At 40.0% G+C, this 19476-nt stretch overlaps 1 protein-coding gene across 3 annotated transcripts in view; it reads right to left on the bottom strand.

The window, feature by feature from the left end:
- Nucleotides 1-5132: 5132 nt before the first annotated feature.
- syt17 (synaptotagmin XVII) overlaps nucleotides 5133-19476 on the bottom strand; it is a 51362-nt gene continuing 37018 nt past the window's right edge. For 2 of the 3 annotated variants that reach the window (XM_072269524.1, XM_072269525.1), the window contains one exon: nucleotides 5133-6554. In XM_072269524.1, coding sequence (XP_072125625.1) covers nucleotides 6358-6554 — 197 coding nt within the window. In that variant the 3' untranslated portion in view covers nucleotides 5133-6357. The remainder of the gene's footprint in view (nucleotides 6555-19476) is intronic. The other variant, XR_011887372.1, reaches the window with a different exon arrangement.

Here is a 19476-nt window from a genome sequence, read left to right as displayed (position 1 = left end):
CTTTTATGTGTGTTGCTTGAATTTCCAGCATCTGCAGAATTCCTGTTGTTTGCAGTTTCTATTTAAGTGATTGGTTCAAAGTATATAAACCTCCCTGATACTATTTCACATTGAATTTTTACCCATTTCATAATTTTTGCAACCTCCAAGAGGACCACAACCTTGTGGTTTGGAGGCTTGTGTGCCTCAATGACCCGGAGACCTACGTTGGCTGGAGTCAGAGCTCCATGCTTTGGCTCTTGGCAGGGTCACCCATGCCAAACAGGGCAAAGGATAGAGGACAGACTAAGAATTGTCCACCAGTCCTCCAGGTTCAGGGGTTCAGCTCAGAGCTAATAACACTGAATGGAAAAACAAAATTGTTATGGAAACAGCAGTGAAGAAGCCTTCTACATCTGATTGCGACAGTATTCCTGAGTCTCCATCTGGGACTTGCTTGACTGACAGTAGTGAAAACCACGAGGAAGCTACTGACATGACGAAGGAAGTCCTGAACATCGCGGGAGATGGAGACCTTCAATACTGCTCTAAGTGCCAGCGGCGCAACGGGCAGTAAATAAAATAATTTTGGCAAGAGGCTTGATTAGCAGTAAACTCTGCCATGTTTTGGTGTACCAGTACTGGGTAGAATCCAAGTGCCAGGCAGTTCTGCTTTTTGTCATGACTCCTTTCCTTCCCTTTCCTCTTTCACTTGTATTTTTTTCTACATTCTATGTTTGGAGGGAATTGGCAACATGTTTGGTGCTTTTTTCACAGTGGTCTTTATTTCTCTTGTTTCATAATGCGCCTTATAAAAGATTTCTTCCTTACCACGAGATAGTGTGATTCTGCAAAACACATGCATAGATAACACATGCTGAATTATAGCTGCCAAAAGTGGGCATTTAATCTGCATTCGCTGAGTTTCAGATTTTTTCCACAATGCCAGATGCTGCTTCAAGACATTTTTATCACAAATTCGTTTAAAATTTATGTAGTTATCTGATTACATTTTGAAACAACAATTTAATTGATATTCTAATATTGATATATGAACTGAGCAGTATAATCAGCAGAAAGGCATTTATTTCCAGACAGTCCTGGTTCTGTACAGATAATGCAAGATTGTGGAAATAGAAGAATCCACGATATGAAATCCATATATCAGAGGCTGGGAATTCTGTGGGATGATTCCCATCCTGATGTCCCAAAGTCTTTCCACAATTTGCCAGAGGAAAGTGTGGTGGAATTCTGCCTTTCCCCTTGGCTATGAACTATGACAGAACCTGTTGGCTTTCCCTTTCACATTGACTTCAGCAACAAAGCCCAGTTTTGTTGAATCACCCAGCATTACACTTGGGAATTGCTTCCCAGATCGTGTGTTAAATCTGGTGCAGGATACAAGACAATATTCATTTTCTTTAAGGTCATAGGTCAAAGAGTGCGAGGCAGAAAGATAGAGGCTTAACTTTTTAAAATTATTTTACTTTGCATTAATGTTTTTAAATATTGTGGCTTTGTCAACATTTTTAGACATGTTATCAATTAATGATTTTGAAAGAAAAAATACCGCATCTGTAAATGCTTCTGGTTGTCAGAGACACTTAAAAGATGTTTAAATCAATTACAGGTTTATGGCCAGTAAAGATCCATGCCCCACCTGCCCTCCACTTTGTGGCTGCCAGCCGTGTGTTAGGTATGCAACCTCCAAAGTGCACTGCCCATTGTCACTCAGAGCATGATGTTGGATTGTGGGATGAGGATCACCAGTGAGATTTGTCTCATTTTCTGGAGTCAAAGTACTAATAACTAGATTTTTACTTAGTTATTCTTATTTAGCGATACAGTGGCATAATAGGCTCAATCAGCTCGCGGCGCCTAATTACACCAACATAACCAATTAGCTGACTAACCCACACGTCCTTGGAATGTGGAAGAAACCAGAGCACCCCGAGGAAACCCACGTGGATCCGGGAAGAAGGTACAAATTCCTTACAGACAGCAGAGGAATTGAACCTGGGTCACTTACTCTGTAATCATTTTACACTAACCGTTAAGCTATTGCACAGACGTATTGCTTTAGGCACTATTGATATTGACACTGATCTACTGAGTAAAGTCATCTGTAGGCCATAGCCACCTATTAAAATTGTTCAGACTTGGAGTACAACTCTTGCTGACCTCCCTCACCTTTAGGTCTATCAGTGTGGTTGGAACCACTATCATTAAAAGCGAGTAAAGTTGAATTAAATTGAAAAAAATAGGCTATTTAAAATGCAGGATCTGATTGGTAATTCCCTGCATTCTCCTAGACTAGTAACAGTGCAAACTGATGGGTTTACACCCCCAACCCCACAAATGAATCTGTCAATATATCCCAGACTCACAGTTCATGTGTACAAGTGCAGGTTGTAGAACTGCCAGGGCTAACATTCAAATAATTACTCAGATGTAGCCATTACCAGTTTGAGTCCTCATTCCTATCTCACCAAACTGTGAGTTCTTTGACTTCTAATTAACCTTTTTATCATGTGCTTATTAGTACTGAAGAATGGAACCTTTTCTATTTAAAATTCTCAACAGTAAATTTCTGTCTTCACCACTGATGTGCTAACTTGAGAGAGCAGGTAGTTTGCAGTTCCCCGTTTCTTATTCCATTTGCAAAGACTCAATCAAGACTTTCAGGTTGAATATTACACCAGATGCAGAGAGAAGTTCTCTATAGCCTACTCCAACGATAACCTTTGGTTTCAATAACCTTTATGGCACCAATATGACACTTTTGTATTTCTCATTCCAGTTATCCCTTGGCTTTAAAGTGAAATTCATGCCAAACAGTATCTCCTCCTATCCGAGCCAAAAGATGGAAGAGACCCATTCCATCAGTCTAAGATGGATCTGACCCAGGCTTTTTATGAAAACAAGAGATTCTGCAGATGCTGGAAATCCAAAATAACACAAAGAAAATGTTGGAGGAACTCAGGGAGGGTGGGGGGGTGGGTGGTAAGGCAGCAAGTGAAAGTACACAGAACACAGCTTGACACCATAGGGTTCAACTGGGCAAAGAATGCATCCATCTGTTACTGTTTCAGAAGATGGTACAAGACAAGGCTGGAGACGAACATTCCAGCTGAAAAGACCATAAATTGATTTTCATGAGTATTGGAAGAGTATGAGTGCCTACTCAATGGGAGTTAGCAATGTCTGCCCTCAGTATTATCAGGCACTTGGTCTCTGTACTCCACTATTCTTCCTCCCTGTTGTTTTTTGTCTTCACTGACATCAACAAAGGAGTTTTAAAAAAAAAGTAGATAGAGTAAAGTCACAATATGATTGCCAGATAAAACCAGGTAGAATGCTTTCCATTTTGGCACAGCAGTTTTGAACGATGTTGAATCATGGGGATAAATTACAAGACTGTGGCTTCAGCCTTTAAGGACCCAGGGTTCAAAACTTTTCCACTGTTCTGCCTCCTTTTCTGTCAGGAAATGAAGAGGAGGCTTGACCCAGATGCAAAGCAGCAGGGATGGTTTAGCAGTGAGCGACCACTTTATCAATAAGTCACAAAATAACAAGCCACGAGGGTCCGTAAAAACCATAGAGAATGGTACTTAAAACAACAAGGCTAGGAAGAGCTGGCTGGTTCGATGGGTGAATCAGGACTGTTGATGAGAGCTGGGCTTAAATAGGCTGCAGGTGATGAGCTGGAAACAGCTGGCAGGTGACTCCTGTCAGCTGGATTGAGACTGGGAGGTGCCTGTCTGTGCAGGCCTGACACTTTTTGGCCCTGTAGACACTCCATAACACCCGTTTCTTTGACCTCTTATGGGGACTGATTTGAAATTTTATTTGATAAAGCTCACATGAAGCTACAATTCAAATAATTGTTGAATGCTTCCAGTTACTGTGAATGATTATGGCTGTACCTCACTCTTGGCAGTGCACAATCTTGGTCACCAAGTGACCTATTTGTATCTGCAGAAAGATTTTTGCTTATATCGCTTGTTCTCCAACTGTAAAATCTTTTTTTTCTCTATTACTTTAAGTAAAGCAATTAAATTTGCCACCTCTGTTTTTAGAATCCATAATTCAGGGATCTAAGGACTTCAAATGCCCCATATCCTCACTTTGACCAAGTAGAGTAAATTTTTACCATGCCAAATACGAAAATGAATGACTGAACAGGACTACCAGAAGTGTCTTTCTGGTTTATATCTCTATTAAAAGCATTAAATGTCAGACAAATGTACAAAGCTCTGCCACTATTAATTAGTAGGTTACGTAAATTCCCTTGCTCATGCATCACCCCTGTCCCTACTTCCTCCCCACTCCCTACTCCACTGCTGATACAAGGTCGGTTGCCGTAGAGATCCCAGAGCTTACCCACCTGGAGAACTGTTGCTCAAAACTTATGCAAAACACCCAACCCTCATCAGAAACCTCTTCCCTCTGGTTTTAGTCATCTGTTCTATATGTAAAGTGTCTCATGATCTAGCCTGCCTGTGCCCCTTGTAACTTTGACGTATTAGGTTAGGCCCCCTCTCTGTCTCCACTACAAGGAGGACAAACCCAGTCTATCAAGCTGAAATACCCCATCCCAGGTAACATCTGCACCTTCTCCAGCCCACCTTCGAATAACTTGGAGGTCTTCACAGCTCAGGCCTAACTAATTTTCATAAAGTTGTCCCATAATCTCCCTGCTTAAATTCTGTGCCCCAGTTAATCAAGTCATTTGCCTTTTTAATCACCTATTTTTATCTGTACTGCCAACTTCTTGGCCCTCAATACTTTATGCAGTCCTATCATTCAATGTGCATATCCTATCCTGATTAGTCCTCCTAAAATGCATCACTTCACATCTCATTTCATCTGCCTGTCATAGACTCAAGAGATTCTGCAGATGCAGGAAATCCGGAGTACTTAGCCTGAAACACCAGCTCTTTATTCGTTTCCATAGATGCTGCCTGACCTGCTGTGTTCCTCGAACATGTTATATATGATGCTTTTCCCACATCACTGAGATCACTCTGCAGTCAGACAACCCTTCTCAGAATCAGCAACTTTACCAAATTTGTCAATTTTAAATGACATTTCTTTCTCTATTAACTTAACATGGGTTGAATTTAATTTAATGAATTAATATATTTGTCACATCACATACATATACATAAACACATACACACATTAAAAGATGGGCAACATCTTTTCATTTCAAAATATATTAGTTAAAACTACTTTTGGATTCATTCACTTTTAAAGTACTCTCTACAGTTTGACTTCAGATAAATACATTCAAGTGATCAACAAACAATATATTGTAAATAGAAAGATTTTGTGATTAATCCTCAGTCTCAGCCCATCAAATGCAAGTACAGTACATTTATAACAAAACAGAGAACAAGTATCTGTGATATCCATGTATAAACGAACCATTTCTTCCTTTAAGCATAACAGATGCATGTATCGTTGACTTCTGCTTCATCATGTTATTTATAACTTGGGTCAATATCAACGAACTTGATCATCAGAAATGCACAACTAGATGAATGCATTACACCTCTACATTTGCTTTATTGGGAATATACACTCTGAACCGAAACAATATGCTCTAAATTTGCAATGAAGCATCTATTAAAACAGAGATGTCAATAGTTTATTACTAGCAACCTTCTGACTGCATAATTAGAATTATATCCATACATCTTTCAATTAAAGACTCAAATACCATATACCCAACACACAAGACTCTGTAAATACATTGCCTCAATATATTATTCTACCAAAATATTAATAGCAGGAAGTCCTGACATTAGGAATACAAGTGCTCACAGCTGCTCTGCACAATTTATGCAACAGTTCTATGAATCTCAGCTCATCATTACAACAATAATGTGCTCAAATATCTATCTAATATATCAATAATCTATTGATAGCAGCTTCTGATTATTGATAAGCATGGTGGAAAGAAATACAGCACTAGAGATAATATAGTCATATCCACACAACAGTAATCCTTCAGATATTAATGGCTTCCACAAATATGAGCCCCCATCAAGAAAATTCAAATCTAAGCTAGTTCACTACTTACACTAAGTAAGCTCATACTGATCTTATTAAATGTACAATAGGGACAGCCACATTCACCTTATAGTTATTTCTTGCACTACTGGCTTATGACAGTATGTTAACAATATGGGCCATTACGAATCATTTTTTATAGCACTTCAAAAATTAATTTACTAATACATTTGTTTAATGCCGCATAGAAGCTTTTATTTCTCTTTGTCAAGCTGTGTGACCTGATACTGCCTTTTCTTTATCCATCCGGTAGTAACACCAGCAAGCTTCACCCTGGTGGGAGTAGGTGAGGTGGCTCCATCACGTTACTTCCAGTGATGCTGAGGAGACACGGTCACACTCAGCACGTGAACGCAGGCTATGCCATTGCTCAGATGAGGTCCGGTGTAGGTTCAGAAGCCGACGCCAGTGATTGGACTCGGGCGCACCCGTAGAGTACTGCCCAATGACAATCCGACCAACAAAATCATTGCTGCTTTTCATGTTGTGACCATAGACTAAAAAGGAAGAAATAACGCAATTAGAACCTTAAAATGTAAAATAATAAGCTTAAACATACCTAGTTTAAACTATGATCAATTGTGTTCAAAGCCAAACTCCAAACAGTGCTCCAACTGGAAAAGCTCAGAAACACCAATGATAAAAACTGATTTATCTCGGTGATCTCATCAATTGTCCATATTGATTGTAGTATTTCTAATTATTCCAAATTAAAATATTTGAATGTTTTGCTAAAATAATTATTCTGTTATCAAACTCATTAGCAAGGATTTTCAAGGGTATTATGCTACACGGTTTCAGCAGTGAAGCAGGCTGAAATTTCAGTTCCAAATTTTATTGAAAACAATAACTAATTATAATCATTATTAGACAGCAAGCCACAGCAAGATTGAGCTGCAATGTATTTACCAAGTGTCAATTGTACACATGAATATCAAGCAAAATACTTCTAGATTTCAATTTTGTTAAGATCATTATTTAATTTAATCTATCAACATATTTAAAAATGTAACAAAAAAGAAAGCTTTAGCAAATTAATGTAATTTGTGTTTAGCAGAAGCAAATACACTTAATAGTTTTGCACACAGGATTGCATTTCCCAGTAGTAAAAGTAATGCATGATATTCTTATCAAAGCTATCCACTAGCAGGAGGTGACAATTCGGTCGCCTTGGATCAGATTATTCACTGCTAATTTAGACAAGCAAATAATCTGTTCAATCAAAAGAAAATAAACAGTTAAAATATAGCTTTAAAATGTATATTAAAAATTAAAATGAAATATTTTCAAATGAATTTTGAAAATGTTTGCCTTTAATTAATCAGCATTCTCCAATATGTAGAAACCACATTTTAAAAAAATAGTAACTGACATTCAAACTCAATATTGTGTATGAATAACTCATTAAATCAAAATGGAAAATAAAGATAATTATCTACGAACCAAATGGTAGCCCAAAATAGAAGTTTAGTAATAAATTAAAGTTGGTAAAAGATTATAGTTATAGATAAATGAAACAAATAACATCCCCATTAAAACCTCTGCTGCCCTCAACAGGTTCTGCGGTGAAGTGCAGCATTTAGAAAGTTTGTTGCAAGATTAATTTCATATTTAGATAGAAATGTTCTACTAAAATATGGATATCAAGCAAACATCAACATATTAGAAGAGTCAAACAAGCCTAGTGTAGGCAATATTCAGTGAAAGAATATTACTCAGTAGAGATAAATTAGTCCCAATAACTTCAAGAGAAAATGTAGGATGCAGTTGTTCAGAACAACAACCCAAATGGAAACATTTAACTTTGTATTTTGCATCCAATATTCCAAATTGCAACATGACCAATAAACTTATTTCTGAAGACACTGAAATTGTGTTGGAAAATGGCTCGACTCAGACATATGGTTCTATAGAGAGCAATAAGAAATGCAGAGTGCTATCACTCGTTAAGCAAACATGAACAAGGACAATTTTTTTTAAAATAACCTTTTCTTCTGATATGGACCATTCTTCATCTGAGAGTCAGGATAGGTGAGTTGCACCAGTACACCATTCTCTGACTTATACAATTTTGTTGATTTGACTTCCTAAGAGGGTAACTTCATAATTATGCCGACAGTCAATTTGAAATGGCATTTAATTCATTCTGTTAGCAAGAAGCAAAACTATTTGTAATATTCTATGAGATCTTTAGTGGCATGAATCCCATATAACTGGTATATACACGTGTATTACACACTAGTCCATTTAGATAATTCACCCACAATTTACTGACCAAACAATGGTAAGCTTAATACACACTCTGATTATAGTGTACAATCATTTTGGCAAAGAATAGATAGACACAGGATAATTGGCAAGCCACCACAAATTGCTGCCAATTTTCACTGTAAGCATCAAGAAACCAATAGCTTGCCATCAAACTCCCATGAGTTTCATGAAATTGTTACATTTGTGTTTTAATTACACATTTAACTATTGTGAAAAGTTAGGGCAGTGAGTGATTTAATATCCACAGTAGCAGTTCATGTCTCTGAGAAGAGGAAAACAATGGGTACAGTCGGTTTATCTCTTTCTGAATGTTGCAGTTCTTTATTTAGTTTTACCCTCACTTTATTGCTCTTTCTATTCCCGATTCAACTCTAATTCACCTTATTTCCTTTCAAATAATTATTTCTGAAAAGCAATAGGAAACCAGCTTCAAAAAAATAGAAGCAATCTTCTTATGACATTTAAATGATGCTCCTGTAACCATGCTAATCATGAACTAGTTTCAGTATCTTGTCTCAATGTGGTTTTCTCTCCATCTCAAGCTACTTTTAAGGTTCTTTCAAATGGCGAGCTCCCCTTACAACAGCTGATGTATTCTGGTGTACACTGCCTAAACATGAAATGATTAGTGATTGCTGATGCAGCTGTACTCTGCATTCTTGTGTTTTCACACACATTTCCTTGCATTATGAAATGCCAGAGCACGCATCTGTTGAAATATTTAAAGGAATCAAACTGTCTCCTTCATATGAAGCAAGATAAGCTAGAGACCATGTTCCCCCTGTTGCTTAATGAAGAAGTATGGAACGTTGCTGAAGACACTGACAAAAGGAAAATTATTATTATGAATTCCATAACAGTAATGCATTAAACCAATTGAATAGTTTCCTAAAGCAATAAAATGGACTCAAGACCTCACAATCTGCCTTTTCATGATGTACTCCTTACTGTCCACATGGCCTGTACTTTCTTTGTACTATAAAACTTTATTCTGCACACTGTTACTGTTTTTCCTTGCACGAGTTCAATAAACCACAGTGATGAATTGATTTGTATCGATAGTATACAAGTTTTTAAATGTACCTCAGTACATGTGACACGATGAACTCACTAATTAATCAAAGCAATCATTCAAATTTGTTTTGAATACAGATAAAACAAAGCTGTAGGTAAAATGAAAATAACACAAACATGAAATCAACTGCCCTTTCCAGGGGGAGGAATGGTTCACATGTAATTGAAATGCAACGTTAAAATTTTCCCTGTGTAGAATATAGATCCCCTAATGAAGAAGTATGGAACGTATCTAAATATTAGATCCCCTAATAATTTCTTTTAATGAATCACTTTCATGGAATTCAGTATAATAATTTTCAGTATAATAATCTTTCACTCATCTCCCCTTGCAAGAGTCTCCATCATCACTTTATAGTAGAAGTTCATTTCTGGCAGTTCTGGGATATCTAAGGTTATCCAGAAACTATTCAAGTAACATAGGATTGTTCTTTGCACAAGAGAAGCTTGATACATAACCCCTGAGATTTCAGACAGCCAGAAAAAGAGGAGCAGTTGACTTATTATAATAGTTAACAGCATCCACTAGCGTAAGAGTGCCCAAAGGACAGAACTCAACTACACAAATAAAGATATTGCATTCCCTCATGAAACAGCACCAAATAATTCTACTTGATTCCACAGACAGCCCTGAAGCCATCATCAAACAAATTAGTGGATGGTTTTTGGCTGGCAAAATCTAATTCCTGCTCTTTTGAACATTGATGGCGCTCAAAGCAGCTTGAACAGTACAGGAAACTTTCTAATAGGTGATGATAAAAACTGAACAGGTCAGTTAAGGATATTACAAATTGGATGTTGTGGATAATAGTGGCTTGCAGGACACTTCATAATTCTATCACTGTGGGTTTCATGGCCAGGGTAGCAAGGGGTCATTAGACTCCCTGTTACAATTGTTTCTTGAGGCTGTTATTCTGTTTAGTACAAGTATATCAGAGGACAAGTTGTCTCAAGAAAGGTTTCCTCTATTTAACTTACTACATCACAACCTTACCCTTCTCCTCACTTGTAAATGAACAATAAAAAATAGCTCTTCTGCCACAAGATAGTTTCATTCTCCTTTGTGGTTTTCAACAAATGAGGCACAGATCCAGTAGATAGCCAGAGACTTTTCCCCAGGGCGGAAATGGCCAATACGAGGGGGCATCATTTTAAGAAGGTTGGAGGAAAGTATAGATGGGATGTCAGCAGTAAGTGTTTTTTACACAGAAAATGGTGGGTGGTTGGAATTCGCTGCCAGGGGTGGTGGTAGATGCAATTACAATAGGAACATTTAAGAGACTCTTTCACATGGATGAAAACAAAATGGAGTTCTACGTGGGAGAGAAGGGTGAGATTGATCTTAGAGTAGGTTAAAAGGTGAGGACAACATGTGGGTCAAAGGGCCTGTACTGTGCTGTAACGTTCCATGTTCTGCAATATGCAAGTAATCATTACCTGAGTAAACAAATCTATAGGAAAATGTGCAGTCTTTCTCCAATAAATAACTGCAAAATGCGAACATGCTCCTGATGTGCAGTACCACTTTCCAGGAAAAATGACTATTCATACCAGTCTATAACCTATTTCAGTGCTCCTCCAAAGTAAGATCTGAATGACAAGGTCATTGGAGCAGTTTGGTTGTTCAAGCTGGACAGGACAGTGAGTATAATGAAGTCAGCCCCGCCTAACAGCATCTGTCTGGTAGCACAGAGCCAACTGCTCACTGCATCTTTGGAGGGAGGTACAGATCATTCCAATCATCTCTCTCACAATTTACAAGAGGCTTGGCATCTATTGCTCTCCCAAGAGAAGGCGGTACGCAGGGGTGGACCTTGTCTTTTGCAATGGATGTCAGGGTCATGAGTACTAAATCCTTCTAATAATCATGGTGCTCACATAGAACAGGCGTGTTTGAAGATGTGTGCATAATATCTGTCAGATTGAAGCGTTCTCAAAGAGTAGGCAAACTTCGCCTGATTACCCATGTTACCTTCCATCCCGCCTCCAATTAACACAGAAACACTAAAAGCAGGGGTGAAGTAGACTATTCAGGCCTTCTAGCTTGCTTTACCATCAATTAAGATCATGGCTAATCATTTACCTCAGTGCCAGTATTCAGCACTCATTTCCCTTAATTCGGTAATCTGTCTATCTTTATTAGGAAGAAACACAAGCCCTCTGGAGTAGATAATTCCAAATTCACTGCCTTCTGTATAAAGACATTTCGCCTCACCTCAGCCATGTAAGGCCGACCCCTTATTCTCAATATATGCTTCCTGGCACTAGGCTCCTCAAACGTGCAATCCTGCCTGAATGCTGCCCAAGAATCTGCAAGCTTCAATGAGATCTCTTCGATTCAACTTCTGAGAACCTAACTCCAATCCTTTCAGCCCCTCAAGGTTTAAAAGTTCAAAGTACATTATTAAAGTATATATATGTCACCATATAATACCCTGAGATTCATTTTCTTGTGTGCATTTGTAGTAAGTAGAAAGAAACATAAAAGAATGATGAAAAATTGCAAACAACAGAGATGGGCAAATAACCAATGTGCAAAAGACGACAAACTGTGCAAATACAAAAAAAAAGTATATAAATAAATAAGCAAGCACGCAATAAATATTAACTACATGAGTTGTTGAGTCCTTAGAAGTGAGTTCATAGGTTGTGGAATCAGCTCAGTGTTGGGCTGAGTGAAGTTCTCTCCTCTGGTTCAAGAGCCTGATTGCTGGGGTGGGTGGTGGTGGTCATAACTGTTCCTGGTGGCATGGGACTTGAGGCTCCCGTACCTCCTTCCAATGGCAGCAATGAGAAGAAAGCATGGCCTAGATGGTGGGGGCCCTTGAAAATGGATGTTGTTTTCCTGTGACTTAAGATCTTGCTCAGTGGTGGAGAGGGCTTCGCCAGTGATGGACTGCACTATATCCACTCCTTTTCTGTAGTTTTTCTGCTTTAAGGATATTGGTGTTCCTGTACTAGGCTATGATGCAACCACTCTCTTACAGGAGTCCTGCCAATCCTTGAACCAGTCCAGTAAATCTCCATCACCAGGGCAAACAAGTACTTGTGGAGTGACTAAAACATTTCTGAAGTGCAATTTCATTTAAGTACTCTACAACTTCAATATAACTTTCTTATTTCTCTACTCAGATGCCTTATAATAAAAGGCAACATACAACTTGATTTAGAAGACAGAATTAGAGCAGTGCAGGGATGTTGAAGGGTTACAGGGTGAAAGAAGATACAGAGAAAAAGTGGTGGTAGGAGCGAGATATTGGGAAGGATCCCATGGAGGGATTTGAAAAAAGGATTAAGAATTTTTTTGTAATAGCTTCATTTCAACTGGAGCCAATATACATGAGAAAACCTAGCAGTGAGAGGTAACAAAGATCTGACGTGAGTTCAAATTCAGTGGCAGAGATATGGATGAGCTCAATTTTACAGCAAGTAGAATATGAAACCAGCCTGGAGTGCACTATAATAGTTCAGCTTGCAGGCAATATAACAATGGATAATGGTTTCAGCCCTCCAAGAAGACTACAATCCTGGCATAGTTTGGAGGCTTGCATGCATTAATGACCCAGAAACCCATGCTGGCTGGAATCAGGGCTTTATGCTTTGGCTCTTGGTAGGGTCACCCATGCCAAACAGGTCAAAGGGTAGAGGTCATGCTAAGAGTAGCCCACCAGTCCTCCAGGTTTGGGGGTTCAATTCAGGGCTAACAACCATGACTGGTCAAAGAAAACTGTTATGGAAATAGCAATGGAGGGACAGACAAAGGTGAAGGACCTTCATCACTGTCCTAAATGCCAGCAGGTGAAATAGGCAGTAAGTAAGTAATGGTTTCCACAGCACATGATCTGCAGCAGGGGAGTTAGATCATGCTATGGAGTTAGAAGCAGGCAGCTTTAAGTATTGGTATTGATAAAAGATTCAAATGTCATCTTGAGTTAATTAAATTTGCAAATATCTGATTCACCTTCTGCCAGAGTGAGGCACAGAAATATCCTCCAAAATATACCCCCAAAATACTCTGTGAATCATTTGATTCCATACCTTTCCTCAGCATCACTATCCAAATTCCCTTCTGAACAAAGAAACAAGCAATAGAAGTAGTTTCTCAGTAAGCTGTACGAGGAAGGTGTCTGAGTCATCAACTCCTATCTCCAATGTTCCCTAGAGAAACAGCTGCTTCATTTAAAGGATTCCTGTCCTCCTTTTAACTACTAACAATCTCTTACGTTTAGTTAGTATTATTAATACAATAAAACATTTCATGGCACACTGCAGGGACATAATCAGAAATTAATAACAAGCTAAAGAATTAAAGTTCAAATTAAATTTATTATCAAAGTATGTACATGTCACCATATACTACCCCGTGATTCATTTTCTTGCAGGCATTCCCAGTAGAGCAAAAAATACAATAGAACCAATGAAAAACTACACAAAAAGTCAGAGAAACAACCAATGTGTGAACAATGACAAACTTTACAAATACAAAAAAAACCAAATAATAACAAATTAATAAATAATACTGAGAACTTAAGTTGTAGAATCCTTGAAAGTGAATTAGTTCATTGTTGAGGTGAGTAAACTTGTCCATGATGGTTCAGGAGCCTGATGATTGAAGGGTAATAGCTGTTCCTGAACTTGATAGTGTGGGACATGCTGTACCTCCTTCTTGATGGCAGCAGCAAGAAAAGAGCATGGCCTCTGTTTGCAAGATGGGTGACTAAAACATTGCTCATTGTGAATTTTAGGGATAGTCTTAATCAGTGATTTCAGCATCAGAATCTAATTTTTAAATCTGACATAATAGACCATAAAACATAGAAGCAGAATTAGTGCACTCAGTCCATCGAGTCTGATCTACCATTCCATTATGCCTGATTTATTCTCCCTCTCAATTCCATTTTCCTGCCTTCTTAACCTTTGATGCCCGGACTAATCAAGAACCTATCAATGTCCACTTTAAATATACCCATGACTTAGCCTCCACAGCCGTCTGTGGCAATGAATTCCACAGATTCTATACCCTATAGTATAATAAATTCCTCTTCATCTCTGTTCTGAATAGATGTCCCTCTATTCTGAGGCAGTGACCTCTGGTCTAAGACTACTCTGTTATAGGAATCATCCTCTCTACATACACTCTACCTAAGCCTTTCTATATTTGGTAGGTTCCAATAAGATCCCCCCCCCCCCTCATTCTTCTAAACTGTCGTGAGTACAGATGCAGAGCCATCAGGCATTCGTTTAATTCCCAGAATAATTCTCGTGAACCTTTTCTGGACCTTCTCTAATGTCAAGACATTCTTAGATAGAAGACACAAAACTTCTCACAATACTCCATGTGGTCTGACCAATGCCTTACGAAGCATCAGCTTAACATCCTTACATTGCATTTGTCTTCCTTACCAATTATGCAACCTGCAAGTTAACCTTTAAGGAATTCTGCATGAGGACTCCCAAGTCTCTTTGCACCTCTGATTTTTTAATTTTTTCCCCATTTAGAAAATAGCCTTTCCCTTTATACCTTGCACCAAAATGCATGACCATACACTTCCCTACATTATATTCCATCTCACTTCTTTGCCCATTCTCTCAATCTGTCTAAGTTCTTCTGCAGATTCCCTGCTTCCCCGGCGCTACCTGACCCTTCAATTACAATATCTTTATATTGTCTCCAAACTGGGCCACAGAGCCATTAATTCCATTATCCAAACCATTGACATCTAACATGAAAAGAAGCAGTCCCAACAACAACACCTGTGGAACACCGGCTAGACACCAGCAGCCAACCAAAAAAGGTCCCATTTAATCCCAAACTTTGCCTCCTGCCAATCAGCCAATCTTCTATCCATGGTAGTATCTTTCCTGTAATACCATGGGCTCTTAACTTGTGAAGCAGCCTCAAGTGGCACCTAGTCAAGGGCCTTTTGAAAATCCAAGTAAACAGCATCTACAGACTCACAAACACAAGAAAATCTGCAGATGCTGGAAATCCAAGACAACACACACACAGTGGTGGAGGAACTCGGCAGGCCATACAGCATGTATGGAGAGGAATGAACAGTTGACATTTCATCAGGACTGGAAAAACTGATGAGAAGTCAGAATAAGAAGGTGGGGGGAGGGGAGGAAAAAGTACAAGGTGGTAGGTGATAGGTGAAACCAGAAGGGGTGAAGTAAAGAACTGGGAAGTTGATCAGTGAAAGAGATTATGGGCTGGAGGAGGAGGAATCTGATAGAAGAGGGTAGAAGACCACGGAAGAAAGGGAAGAAGAAGGAGCACCAGTGGTGGTGGTGGGGGGGGGGGGTGATTGGCAGGCAATGAAAAAGGTGAGAGAGTAAAACAGGAATGGGAAATGGTGAAAAGAAGTGAGGGGGTGGGATGTCACTGGATGTTCGAGAAATCGAATGTTCATGCTATCAGATGGAGGCTACCCAGACAGAATATAAGATGTTGCTCCTCCAATCTGAGTGTGGCCTCAGGAAGCCATGAACTGGCATGTTGGAATGGGAATGAGAAGTTGAATTGAAATGGGTGGCCACTGGGAGATCCCATTTTTTCTGGTGGATAGAGTGAAAGTGCTCAGTGAAGCAGTCTTCCAATGTGCGTAGGGTCTCATCGATATGCTGGAGGCCACACCGGGAGCACTGGATACAGTAGATAACCTGAACAGACTCGCAGGTGAAGTATTGCCTCACCTGGAAGGACGGTCTGGGGCCCTGAATGGTAGTGAGGGAGGAGGCGTAGAGGCAGGTGTGGCCCTTGTTCCGCTTGCAAGGATAAGTACCAGGAGAGAGATCAGTGGGGAGGGACAAATGGACAAGGGAGTCGTGTAGGGAGCAATCCCTGGAGAAAGTGGAAATGTGGCAGAGAGGGAAAGATGTGCTTGATGGTGGGATCTCGTTGGAGATGGCGGAAGTTGGGGAGAATTATGTGCTGGACCCGATGGCTAATAGGGTGGCAGGTGAGGGCAAGAGGGATCCTATCCCTGGTATGGTGGTGGGAGGATGGGGTGATGGCAGATATGTGCGAAGTGGAAGAGATGCGGGTGAGGGCAGCGTTGGTAGTGGAGGAAGGGAAGTCTCTTTCTTGAAGGAGGACATTCCATTGTTTTGGAATGAAAAGCCTCATCCTGAGAGCAGATGCAGCAGAGACGGCGGAACTAAGAGAAGTGGATGGCATTTTGAAAGTGCCAGGTTGGGAAGAGGCTTAGTCCATGTAGCTGTGAGAAAAAGATATTGGTGGATAGACTGTCTCCAGAGTTAGAGACAGTGAGATTGTAAAAGGGGAGGCAAGTGTCAGAAATGGACAAAGTAAGTTTAAGGGCAGGATGGTAGATGGAGGCAAAGTTGATGAAGTCGATGAGGTTAGTATAGATGCAGGAAGCAGCACCAATGCAGTCACTGATGTAGTGTAGGAAGAGTTGGGGAGCGGTACCAGTGTAGGCTTGGAACACAGACTGTTCCACGTAGCTGACAAAAGGACAGGCATATGAGTGCCCATGGCTACGCCTTTGGTTTGAAGGCAGTGTGAGGAGCCAAAGGAGAAATTATTGAGAGTGAGGACCAGTTCCACCAGACAGAGGAGAGTGGTGGTGGAGGGGAACTGGTTGGGTCTATTGTTGAGAAAGAGGCGGAGAGCTGTAAGGCCTTCCTGATGGGAGATGGAGGTGCATAGGGACTGGACATCCATCATGAAAATGAGACAACTTGGGCCAGGGAACCTAAAGTCATTGAAAAGATTGAGAGACTCTCCTTTGTCTACCATGCTTGTTATTCCCTCAAAGAATTCTATCAGATTTGTCAGGTAAGATTTCCACTCAAGGAAACTATGCTGCCTTTGGCCTATTTTATTATGTGTCTATAAGTACTCTGAAACAACATTCTTAATAATGGATTCCAACATCTTCTCAACCACTGAAGTGAGGCTGACAGGACTATAATTTCGTTTCTTTTGGCCCTCTCCCTTCTTAAAGAGTGCAGTAACATTTGCAATTTTCTCGTCCTCCAGAACCATTCCAGAATCAAGTGATTCTTCAAAGATCATTACTAATGCCTCCACAATTCTTCAAATACCTCTTTCAGAATCCTCTTTTATATTATTCACTAGCTTGCCATCATTTTTCATCTTATACCTTTTTTGTTGCCTTCTGTTGGTTTTTAAAACCTTCACACTAATTTTTGCTATATGATATCAAAGTTCAAAGTGAATTTGTTATCAAAGTACATATATGTCACCATATACAATACTAAGATGTGTTTTCTTACGGGCACATTCAGTAAATCCATGAAACATGGTAGAATCAATGAAAGGCTGCACCCAAAAGGATGAATAAACAACTAACGTGCAAAAGCCAACAAACAGTCTCTTTGGCTTTTATGCTGTTTTTGATTTCCCTTGTCATCGATGGTTGTGTCATCCTCCCTTTAGAAATCTTCTTCTTTAGGATAAATCGATCCAATGCCTTCCGAATTGCTCCCAGAAACTCCAGCCATTACTGTTCTGCTGTCAACCCTGCTAGTATCATCTTCCAATCAACTTTGGCCGCCTCCTCTCTCATGCCTCTGTAATTCCATCTACTGCATTGTAATGCTGATACATCTGTCTTTAGCTTCTCCCCCTCAAACTGCAGGGTGAATTCTATCATATTATGATCACCGTCTCTGAAGGGCTCCTTTACCTTAAGTTCCCAAATCAAATCAGGTTCAATGCACAACACCCAATCCAGAACTGCTTGAAAAATCCAACTTGTAGGCATTTTACAAGTTCCCTTCTTTGGATCTAGTACCAACCTAATATTTCCAATCTACTGGGATATTAATTATGTTAGCTTATCTCCACAAACAGTGAAGGAGTGAGTGATGGTGAGGCGAGTTCAGAGAATGAGCCAAGGTGGTTTGTTGCAGAATTGTTGCAGTTGGAGTTCCGATGCTCGTACAGCCAGCCCGGGAGTGAGGTTGGACCGCTCTGGGTGCCAAAAGAGGTCGAGGCCTGGGTGAAGAAGTTCCTTTGATCATTCAACTGGCCTGGAGCGTGGTTGGATTGCTCTAGGCGCTGAGCTGACTTGAAGAGCTTGAGAGCAGCTTCGAGCTGCGCGACAGAACCTGGACCCAGAGCGAGTTGCTGGGCAGTGTGGTCTAAGTCCGGTGCCCGGGGTCCTAGTGTAAGGTACAGTGCGCCATTTAGACAATTTAAGCATTGGCCCGGATCAGAGGCGAGAGATGATTTCGCTCGTTCTCGGTGATGTTCACTCCTCTCTCCAGGGTGCAGAGACCTTTACTGTTCCGTTGTTGGGTCAATTTAAATGCCAGCCCAGATAGACTGAAAAGACAGGGTCTCGGTCGGAACAAGAGCTGATTTCCCTCATTCTCTGTGATGGTCACGTCCGTGGCGCTGTGGCTATGAAGACCGCCCCGTCTGCTGTGCTCCGTGCCCGCTAATATGACGAACTGATAAGCGAGGCTTTGGGCCTACTCTGGGCTGCTTCGGGGTTCGGATCTGAGGACTCAGTTTTAGTTTGGAATGCTGTTGTTCGCTTCAATTTGCATGATTTGTTTTTTTTCTTTCTCTTGCACATCAAGTGTTGGTCTTTTATTTTTTTTAATTTTTTTCTCTTTAAATTGGATTCTTTTGGGTTTCTTGCTTTGTGGCTTCCTGTGAGCAAGCAAATCTCAAGGTTGTATAATTTACACATTCTTAGATAATAAATGCACTTGAATCTTGAATCCTGCATATTGAAATCTCCTATCACTATCGTAACTTTGCCCTTTTGACATCATTTTCTATCTTCCTTTGTAACTTTAGCTCACATCTTGGCTACTACGGTTTTGAGACCTGTATATAAGTCCTATAAGGGTCTTTTTACCCTCGCAGTTTCTTAACTATACCCAAAGATATTCTACATCTTCCAATTGTTGCCTCTTTCTAAAGATTTCATTTCAGTTTATATCAACAGAACCACTCACACCCTCAACCTACCCCCATCCCTTTCAGTATGACTCAGTGATGCCCACAACGTCATAACTGCTCTATCTGGGCTACAAGATCTTCTACCATATTCCATATACGTGTGCATT

Source organism: Mobula birostris, chromosome 9, assembly GCF_030028105.1.
Source record: "Mobula birostris isolate sMobBir1 chromosome 9, sMobBir1.hap1, whole genome shotgun sequence".
NCBI classification, from domain to species: Eukaryota; Metazoa; Chordata; class Chondrichthyes; order Myliobatiformes; family Myliobatidae; genus Mobula; species Mobula birostris.
Note: the sequence above shows the minus strand (reverse complement) of the source record. Positions and strands in the feature narration are given on the sequence as shown.